The 12017-nt window shown below is 36.2% G+C and overlaps 1 protein-coding gene across 5 annotated transcripts in view; it reads right to left on the reverse strand.

Moving 5' to 3' along the window:
* The window catches only part of cltcl1 (clathrin, heavy chain-like 1), a 47257-nt gene extending 35931 nt beyond the window's left edge, over nucleotides 1–11326 (reverse strand). For 2 of the 5 annotated variants that reach the window (XM_067394293.1, XM_067394292.1), the window contains exons 1-2: nucleotides 10946–11326; nucleotides 2123–2330 (exon numbers count right to left, since the gene is read on the reverse strand). In XM_067394293.1, the coding sequence (XP_067250394.1) occupies nucleotides 2123–2330; nucleotides 10946–10987 (250 nt within the window). In that variant the 5' untranslated portion in view covers nucleotides 10988–11326. The other 3 variants (XM_067394297.1, XM_067394295.1, XM_067394294.1) reach the window with 3 other exon arrangements.
* Nucleotides 11327–12017: the final 691 nt, after the last annotated feature.

Below are 12017 nucleotides of genomic sequence, written 5' to 3' on the forward strand. Positions count from 1 at the left end.
TAAAACACACACACACAACATATACAACACACACACACACACAACACACACTCACACAACAAATATACACACATTCACAACACACACACTCACACAACAAATATACACACATTCACAACACACACACACACACAACACACATTCACACAACATATAAAACACATACACACAACAAATATACACACTCACACAACATATAAAACACACACACACACACAACATATAAAACACATACACAACACACTCACACAACATATAAAACACACACACACAACATATAAAACTCACACACACAACATATAAAACACAACACACACAACATATAAAACACATACACACAACATATAAAACACATACACAACACAATCACACAACATATAAAACACAAACACACTCACACAACATATAAAACACAAACACACTCACACAACATATAAAACACAACACACACAACATATAAAACACAAACACACACACACAACATATACAACTCACACACACAACATATAAAACACAACACACTCACACAACCTATAAAACACAAACACAACAAATATATACACACTCACAACACACACTCACACAACACACACTCACAGATACAACACACACTCACACAACAAAGATACACACACTCACACAACATAAAACACACACACAACACACACAACATATAAAACACACACACACACAACACACACTCACAGACACAACACACACTCACACAACATATAAAACACAACACACACTCACAACACAGACACACCACACACACACACAACATATAAAACACACACACAATACACACTCAGACACAACACACACATATAACAAAGATACACACACTCACAACACACACTCACACACAACACACACTCACACAACATAAAACACACACACAACACACAGACACACCACACACACACAACATATAAAACACACTCACACAACAAATATACACACGCTCACAACACACACACATGAAATATAAAACACACAACAAATATACACACACACACAACACACTCACACAACACACACTCACACAACATAAAACAAACACACAACACACACTCACAACACAGACACACCACACACACACACAACATATAAAACACACACTCACAACACACACTCACACACAACACACTCACACAACATAAAACACACACACAACACACAGACACACCACACACACACAACATATAAAACACACTCACACAACAAATATACACACGCTCACAACACACACACACGAAATATAAAACACACAACAAATATACACACACACACAACACACACACGCACACAACACACACTCACACAACACACACTCAGACACAACACACTCACACAACAAAGATACACACACACACAACACACACTCAGACACAACACACACTCACACAACATACACACACACAACACACACACAACATATAAAACACACACACACAAACACAACAAATATAAACACACTTGCAACACACACTCACAAAACATAAAACACACACACACACATTCACAGACACAACACACACTCACACAACATAAAACACGCACACAACACACACTCACTCACACAACATATAAAACACACACACACACACGCACACAACACACACTCACTCACACAATATTTAAAACACACACACTCACACAACAAATACACAAACATAAAACATATTTGTTGTGTGATCCTAACACTAACAGAAAACTTTCTGCATTTTTACTACTTACTTTATTTTTATATCGTTTTTACAAACGAGGATGCCTGTGAAATGATGTTTTGTCAGGTTTTGCTGACTTCTGGGTACAAACTTGCCCCCGAAACATGGTTAAGGAGTACAGATACACACAGTGCTCATGCATATGTCAGGAGTCACAGTTATCATTCGGTCTCTGGTCAACGGGACACAGACGTCTACATACATATGAGACAGAATATATGTATGTGTGCAGACCACAATGATTGACAGGCATCATTCCAGAACGACAGAAACTCACCATCTTCAATGAGTTCAGAGAGCAGAGCGAGAGCAGTTTAGTGGTTAGAGCGAGAAAGAACATTTTTGAGAAGCATATCAGAAAACAATAATGAAGACTGCATTAATTTCTGCACCTTTCAGCGCGATGACTTTGCTCGCCGGGTTCATGATGGCGCTGTCTGCCGTGATCGGCCGGCGGATCGGGTTGGTCGGATCGCTCAGGTCGACGATGACCACCTGGTTCTGCTCGCCCACCTTCTCTCGGATGCAGATGAAGCGGTCCGACTCCATGGTCAGGCAGCTGAAGCTGATGCTGGCCGGACTCACTCCCAGCGCCTGCAGCTAGAGGGCGAGAGGTCAGAGGTCAGAGAGACAATACTGATGCCAAAACACTGGAGCTGATGAAAAGCTAATAATTATTGTATGAAATAAACAATTCCAAATAAAATGAATGAAAACATTTAAAATAAAAACAAACTGAAATATTCACTTTATAAAACTGTAAATCATGCAAAATTAAAATCATTTTAAAAAATAAAAAATAAAAAAAAAATAAAACATGCTAAAAAGGTTAATCATAAAATCAAAATAAAACACTTCATTCAAATTCATTAAATAAAAAAATTTAATCAAAATAAATTAACAAAATTAAACACTTCCTAAAAATTGTCATTAAAAATCTACAAATTAAAATAATTTAAAAACAAAATCAAAATAAAACACTTACTAAAAATTAATTAAATCATAATATAAAATTAAGATGAAATATTTAAAAATAAAAACCAATAAATCAAAATCAAAATACTCCTAAAAATTTAATCATAATCTAAAATTAAAAGAAAAAAACTTTCTAAAAATGTAAACCATAAAATGTAAAAATTTAAATAAATAATTAATAAAAATTAATCAATCAAAATAAAACACTTACTTTATAAAAATGCAAATCATGTAAAATTAAAATCATTTAAAAAAATCTAAATAAAAAAACAATTAAACCATAAATATTTAAGATTAAAATGAATGAATTGTAAAATAAAACAAAATAACACACATGCTAAAAAGTTAAATCGTAAAAATGTCACACTAAAATAACTAAATAAATAACTAAAATCTAAATAAAATAATAATTAACTAAATAAATATTTATATTTATAAATATACATTTTAATATTTAAATAAATAAATAATAAAATCAAAAAATCAAAATCATAAATCAAAATAAAAAGCTTACAAAAATGATTAAAATCATCACTAAAATTAACAATTTTTTTTTTAAAAAGTTCTAAAATGTAAATAATATAAATAATTAAAATAAATCAAAATAAAACACTAAATCATAAAACTGTAAAATTAAAACAAATAATTAAAAATCAAAATAAAACAAAATGGAAAATGAATTATTTTATTTGTTTACTTCCATGTCATGTGATCGTTAACCGATGCAATGTGGTGTTAAATTATTGAAATATTAACTCGAAGTCACCCTGAAAGTTTACGTTTGGTCTTTCCCGCAATAAAGCATGACACGATAAAACATCTCTGATGTTAATCAAGAGTTTCTGCCCTAACCAGCTGCGAGCTGATATTTTCCTCATGCTCCGAACTCTCAATACAGCTATATACTCCACATTAAACATGTTCTGATGAGTGCCAGGCTGAGGAAACATCATGAGTGTTTGGATAATACAGACGGGTGAAGCCCCCACATTCTTCAGGGGTCAGAAGTCTCTCTCTGGGGTCTGGAGTGATTCACTGCTGAGAAACAGAGGAGTAACGCAAACCTGCTGTCTGTCTTACTGGAACATACTGCTTACGCAAGGACCGGGGATAGTGTATAGCAGCCTTCAGCCAACACACACACACACACACACACACACACACACACACACACACTCTGAGTCAGAGAAAACAGAGCTACAACTCTTCCTTCCCTTTTCTTGTCTCAGCATTACTGACTCAAACACACACACACACACACATAGAGGTGCGAGTCTGTGTTTAGCGCTCTAATGAACATCTTCACTGACTTCAACAAATCTCTGTGATCTTCTGGTCTCTAGATAAGTCTCGGGTCTCTCTTCGGGATAGGATCCTGAGATCCTTTTAACAAGAAATGCATGCTTTAGTATTAAAATTCTATACTATGTTTTTCACTGCAAATTAAGACATTTTATGAAAAGGTGACTCTTTTCACAAGATGTAATATCAGTCTCTGGTGTCTCCAGAATGTGTGTGTGAAGTTTCAGCTCAAAATCCCCCACAGATCATTTATTATAGTTGTTAAATTTGGGTGTGAGTAAAAAAACGCCGTTTTTGTGTGTGTCCCTTTAAATGCAAATGAGCTGCTTTCCAGAAGAGGGCGGAGCTTTAACAGCTCAACAACAACAAAGCTGGAGAATCTCACGCAGCCAAAATGAGGAAAGTGTTCAGCCTTACATTGTTCAAACCGGAGTCGACACTGATGGAGAGACTCAGGAAGAAGTTACAACTTTTAGACGTTTCTGAATGGTTAGTGGATAAATTGATGTAGTTTCTGTGGAGTTGATTCAACTCATCCACTAGCATGTGCCGTCATGTTCATCTTTTGTGTTGAATTGACCCTCGTTTGTGAAGCAGTCCGATGTAAAATGACGGCATTTACAAAAACAACTCTTCCTTGTCTCTAAAGCAGCCCAACATGGCCCCGCCCCCTTTGTTGTGTGTTCTCGGGGGCGGGGTTTATGTAAATTGTAAGGTTTGTGATGTCACTAACCCGAGAAGAAGCTCAGTGTAGTCCATTAAAAAGCAATTTCTGTAAAAGAAAATATCTCCCTTTGCATTGAACTTTGAGCGTCGTAACTTTGCAGATGTTGTTTATGATCAAACAGCAACATTACACACTAACTAAAGTTAAAAAATTCAAATCATAATCATAAACCAGCCCTTTAACAACCACAACACAAGTCATTTGTTTACATACGTGCAAAAACACACTTCCAAGTAAAGTGCACTACTCTCCGCCTGAAATATGTAAATTTCTCTCGGTTTCAGATTTCAAATCCAAACACACCTAATCTGATCAGTATCAGGAAACCAAGTGCTTTAAATGTTACATAAAAAGACTCATTTGAATGAAGCTGTCTGCAATTCACAAGCTGTCTGGAGCTTTATACTTATAAATGAAAGGGGCATCATTTTTTTTTGACAGGGGCATAATTTTTGGGGGGTATTAACTAAAAGCTAGCAAGTACAACCCCCCGATATTTATACCATGTTTAATGGAAACACAGAATCAGACTTTAATAATAGGTGTTAAGAGCTTTAATAAGCACTAAGTTCCCGTACGTACACAACAGACCAATTATCAGCACATTCACCAGCTCGGTCCAAAAGTGCAATAAAATTTGCGCAAGCTGTATCTATCACAACGCTGATGATAAAACGTGACCCATTTGAATTCTATTGACAATTTACCACTTCAAAATGCTATGGGAGAAAGTCAAACATGATCTAAAACTGCCACATAAACTAAAAAAACATAAATTATAAAGCTTTTAAACTACTCATGACATCCTTTACTAAAATTTATCAACTTTAATTGTATTTATTGTGGTCTACGGAAGAGGATTAGGGCCAAGCAATAATAAAAAGATAGTTGAGAATAAACTCCTTAAATTACGAGAAAAAGTAGTTAAATTACAAGAAAAAACTCGTTAAATTTCGAGAAAAAGGTCGAGATAAAATGTTGAGAATAAACTTATTAAATTATGAGAAAAAAGTTGTTAAATTACGAGAACAAATTCGTTAAATTATGAGAAAAATGTCGTTAAATTTCAAGAAAAAAGTCTAGATAAAATGTTGAGAATAAACTTATTAAATTACGAGAACAAATTCGTTAAATTATGAGAAAAATAATTTAACGAATTTGTTCTCATAATTTAACGAATTTGTTCTCATAATCTAACAGCTTTTTTTTCGTAATTTAATGACTTTATTCTCAACATTTTATCTCGACTTTTTTCTCTAACTTTAACACGTTTTTTTCTCGTAATTTAACGAGTTTATTCTCAACATTTTATCTCGACTTTTCTCGAAATTTAACGAGTTTTTTTTCTCGTAATTTAATGAGTTTATTCTCAACATTTTATTTCGACTTTTTTCTCAAAATTTAACAAGTTTCTTCTTGAAATTTAACAACTTTAAACTCAAGATGGTTTTATTTTTTTATTATTGCTTGGCCCTAATCCTCTTCTGTCTCATTTTAGAATTTATAATAGATAATTTGTTAAAGGTGCAATATGTAATATTTTCAGCCCGCTAGAGGTCGCTAGAGGCCTATTCAAAACAAAGGCGTAGTTTGATGATGCCAAGTTTGAGCGTGGAATCTTGGGACATGTGGTCTTCACATCCCAGCCAGGGGAAATAATAGGGATAGGACTCGGGAAGAAATCATGTTCATGGATGTGATTATTAACGTTACTGTAGTGTGAAGCAGAGCAGGAGCGAGTGTTGTGGAGCTGAACGAGGAGCTGGAGCGATTGATCAACACACGCCTCACGAGCAGCGGGACTTTTATTATGACACAGTCGCCGGCGCCGCTTCCGCTTTCCGGTCATGAGTATGAGGTAACGCAGCTCTGTTTATCATATTAGATACATTTGAGAGTGTTGAAAATGATGTTATAACGTTACTCTGTGCGTTCGCTCGGCGGCTGCTGTGAGACACTGTTACACACTGCAGTAAGATAGATCCATTTTACAATATCATATTAAATGCTGGATGATTGTGTTGATAAATGGCATGTTTTTCTCCATGTGTAAAATGTGTTCTGTTCAAATGATGGCTGATATTAGGATAAATCCTGGCCTTCAGATATTCCAAGAGACAACATTAAGAGCCTGATGAACTTCCAAGTAGGAAATTAACATTTTCAGTATAAGAAAATGTTAAGTAAAGTTAGTTTGTCTTCCGATGGCATTTTAAATTAGGTGCTTAAATAAAATAAAATACATCATATATCCCATGTAAACAAGTAATTGTTTACTAGGCTATTACTTTATTGCGGTTATGTGTATGATACCACAAAAGACAAACAAACAAATGAATCTCACGAGGAAAGCATGTCCCAGGACCACAATTCAACCCCCCCCAATGTTCCCACCAAAACTTGCACATAACCACAACATTACCAACATCGACGAACGTCTACAGATATTAGTAATGGGTTATTGCAACCTAAAGCTAAAACCACAGACATTTTCATTGATTCAGTGTGCTTGTTTTGCTAAACTTGTGACGTTACCACATGAAAGAGAAGCCCATCGAACAGCAACGTTACTTCGGAAAAAGACTCATAAATCAGGCTTTAAATCTATCAGGTTTAAGTGAAGGGTTGGGCTAATGCATACTGTATTTAGCATTAGCTTTGTATAAAAAGCAATGCATTTATGAGATGTCCTCAATAAAGTCCCACAGGACACTCAGGATGTAGTGAGGCAGAAAGATCCAGATGTCCACACACACACAGATCTAAATGAGGAGTTAAACTCATTTCCTGATGGGCTCGTCTATGATGCAGCTTCTGACCTGCCGTCTTTTGACTCTCTGTGTCTCTGTCTCTTCCGCTTACTGATCTGTCACTGCAAGACATTTGCATTCATGCATTTGGCAAATGCTTTTATGCAAAATGAAACATATGATCAGCACATACATTCCCTAGAAAAAATAATAGTCACATAAAAAAAAAAAATGAAAAAAATTTGAATTCTATCTATGGTTTTGCATAAAAAGACATAAAAAAATCATCTGGTCCTCATCAACCATACAATTTAAAGTTTTAGCATGACTGTATATATTGTTTATCAAGAATCAACTGATATTAACGTAAAGAAAATGCATTTTCTGCTCAAAACACAATCATTCAAGTAATGAGTTCAATTAAAGATATTTAGACCTAGTTTGAGTGTTTGTGTCCTAAAACTAGTCCTCTGTGTCAGTTTGAGCTGATGATAAACATGTTTCCTCTTCCTGCTCATAACTTCATTAGCAGAATCTCTATTGGGTTACAGCTTTACATCAGCAGCCAATCAGAGGACAGAGAAAAATGACGCTGCAAAAATAACAGCTCAAACATGAGCAGGACAAGACATAGTAGAGGGGAAAAGTCATTTAAACAAAATAGGGGATTATGGATTTTAAGAACTATGAGGTGAGATTTGAAAGACTAGTGAAGCTGGCTGTATTTATATCTGTCTGTTGTTTTCCAGTTTAATATTATTTATAAACAATGAGCTGAATGAAACATGTGTGTATTTATAAAAGCACAAACACATTCCCATTCAGTGTCAGTAACTGTACCAATACAATCCAGCCCTGAATGAACTCAAACACACATTCAAGACATAAAGCCGAGCTGCTAGAGGCCCAAAATCCTGCCGGCTGCAGATTCTTGGCATTCTTTCACCAAACTGCACCAGCTGAGCGTCCGACACCGGAATGAGACAAGAGAGAGGGAGAAAGAGAAATCAAAAGAAAGCATGGAGGGACTGGAACTGGATCTCAAGAGACACGCTATGAAATTCCACATATTACAACAAAATATCATCTCGAATCCCGGTAAATCAGCCGTACATCTAAATGAGACGGCAACATCTGGATTCAATCGGCTGGAGAGTGAATTCCAGATGTGTTCGGAGGATTCCAAGGCATTCAAAGAAAACACGGCCTGTGGAAAGGTGAGGCCGGGACGATATGAGAGACGCTCACACGTCTCTGTCATGGAGAATATTTCCAAAGGAGTGTAGAATGAAAGTTCATTAGCGTTTGGCACTGGGCTCTATGAACACAGAAAATACACTGTCCAATTGTTTCCAGTGGATCCCACAACGGAATACACACAATTAAGGTTCTTTACTGGCATTGATGGTTCCATGGGAAACCTTTAAAGGGCTGGTTGATTATGATTTGACTTTGAATTAGTGTGTAAAGTTGCTGTTTGATCATAAACAACACCTGCAAAGTTACGACACTCAAAGTTCAATGCAAAGGGAGATATTTTCTTTTACAGAAATCTCTTTTTAAGGACTACAATGAGTTTCTTCCCGGGTTAGTGACATCACAAACCCTACAATTTACATAAACCCCGCCCCCGAGAACACACAATAAAGGGGGCGTGGCCATGTTGGGCTGCTTTAGAGAAGAGGAAGAGTTGTTGTAGTAGTGTTGTTCATTTTACGCCGGACTGCTTCACAAACGAGGGTCAATTCAACACAAAAGATGAACATGACGGCACATGCTAGTGGATGAGTTGAATCAACTCCACAGCAACTACATCAATTTATCCACTAACCATTCAGAAACGTCTAAAAGTTGTAACTTCTTCCTGAGTCTCTCCATCAGTGTCGACTCCGGTTTGAACAATGTAAGGCTGAACACTTTCCTCATTTTGTCTGCGTGAGATTCTCCAGCTTTGTTGTTGTTGAGCTGTTAAAGCTCCGCCCTCTTCTGGAAAGTGGCAGCTCATTTGCATTTAAAGGGACACACACAAAAACGGTGTGTTTTTGCTCACACCCAAATAGGGGCAAATTTGACAAGATATAATAAATGATCTGTGGAGGATTTTGAGCTGAAACTTCACACACACATTCTGGAGACACTTATATTACATCTTGTGAAAAGGTGCATATTTTTTTTTTTTTTTTGCCCCGATTTGCACAATTAAACAGCACTTTTGCATTTGTCATGTTACAGACTGCAGGCGTACATGACACACATGACAGCACTGTGCTGAATGTTTCATCTGTGAGAAAGGAATAGCACATGTCTGGAGTCGGTGCAACCCACATTTCCAGCTCATCTGACTAATGCAGTATAAAGGAAAAAGAGACACAGACGGTATCAATACATCAGCTCAAAAGCTCAATCAAATCTGGTAGAGAAATGAACAACTTACTAGTCAGATTCAATACTGACAACAACTCACAATAGGCTCCAACAACAACTTATACACCTAAACATACATTCAGAAACTGTGAAATGATATAAGCAATGTTGTGTCTTTTATAAAGCAAGGCTGTGTTTCTTTTTATAAAGAGATATTAACAGTATTTACCTACACTGACAAACATTGCATTGTGAAGCGTCATACTAATATTATTAACCGTTCCATCATCTCTAAAACTCGCTTTAGCAAGCCGATTGTTTCACTACAGTAAGATATTTTTGTGCATGCCATGCAACAACAGTGCAACTTTGTCAATGTGGCATTTTCCATCATGCAACTATGTAATAGCATAAAACGTCAAGCGTTTTTTGTACAAGCGGTGTGATGTACTTCATCTAAAATGATTTCTTACTAGTGTGTAAGGATCATACAAACTGTTTTATGAGTAAATGTAATATTATTATATGTAATAATACTTAAAAACACTGCAGGACTATTGAAGTGGACTGCAAGAGAGCAAAAATGTGATCACAAATGGTGAAAACCTTCAAAGTAGGCTAATGTTGAGCTTTCAGAGCAGCGTAAACATACATTTTTTTTAACTAAAATTATGATATTGATTAATAATAATAATAAAAAAAAACATTAATGTAACTACATTGTTTTAAATGTTGGGCAAGTGTAAGAGTGTAACATTCCATCATTGCAATTTCAGCTATGCAAAGAAAAAAAGAAGGGGGAAAAAAAACTGCATTCATTCAAATGTCACGCAACTCTGTAACATATTCCAGCACGTCATGCAACGATGTTACTATGTAACAGCTTTTCCAGCATTCTTTTAAACGTCAGGCTACTATGTAACATGTAACTCCACATTCTACGAAATGTCACATATGTATCAAGTATGTAACTTGTACGTGCATGAGCGCTGCGCGCGGGCGAGGCCGCTGTTACATAGTTGCGTGTTTACAGTTTGACGGCTCGCGACGCGTCGAGCGGAAACCCACGAATGTTGCGTGTGTTTGTGCGGTTTTACCTGCAGATGCTCCTGAAAGCGGATGGGTAAAATCTGCGCCATTCTCCCAGCACCAACACACTGAGAGGAGAGGAGGAGGAGAGGAGGAAGAAGAGGAGGAGGAGGAGGAGAAGGCGAAGATGAAGAGTTGTGTTTGTGTTCGAGTTGTGTGTCCCGTTAGACGCGGATATTCCGCGAACGATCGTGAATCTCTCTGTCTTCAGCCGGTCAGATCACTCCTGGCAACTTCTCGGAGCGCTGCCGGACTCCTCCGCGTGAGAAAGTAGATCCGTGCGCACTGATACGAGCTGAATGAGGGAGAAACTCCTGTCCTGCGGCGCTGATGCTGTAAACACACTCTTACAGGAGCTGTGTGAGGTCTATAGGAGTGAAACACAGGAGTTTGCAGCTGAAGGGACTGTGAGGGGGTCTCGTGTACCCCTCCGCTCGAGACAAACATGTGACACCAGGAACCCCCCCCAACCCCCTCCCTCCCTAAAAATACTGGGGTCTATTTCTGCACACTCACTCTGAGCAGGAACAACAGCAATACAACACAGGGCATTAAACCAGTGTTATTTTAGTATCATTTATATAGTATTTGTTAATATTTATATTATTATCTTTTTTTATATATACATTTTCAATTTTAGTTGTTGTAATTGTGGTTTTGTCAGCTTTATTCGTTTGTTTTTTCTTTAAATTAAATGTATTTTTTCTATTTTTAGCTTAGTTCTTTAGTTATTTTTAAGTAAAAATAAACTAAAAGTATAAAATATTCCTTTGGCAAATAGCTGAAATATTTACTGAAAGTATAAGTGAAAGTTTTTTTATATTTTATTTTAGTTACACTTTATTTTAAGGTGTCCTTGTACATTTAAGTACTGAGTAATATTAATTAACTACATGTACTTACACATAAATATGCATAATTTACTTTTATTACTACATTAAGTACATGTAACTAGGACATTAAAAAAAAGTGTTACTTTTTTATTATTTAAATTAACATTTTATTTTATTTAAATTACCGGAAATGTTTTTAGTTAACAATAACTGCATTAAACACAAGCACACATTAATCTGGTCCTCT

The sequence above is a fragment of the Chanodichthys erythropterus genome, chromosome 9, assembly GCF_024489055.1.
Source record: "Chanodichthys erythropterus isolate Z2021 chromosome 9, ASM2448905v1, whole genome shotgun sequence".
NCBI classification, from domain to species: Eukaryota; Metazoa; Chordata; class Actinopteri; order Cypriniformes; family Xenocyprididae; genus Chanodichthys; species Chanodichthys erythropterus.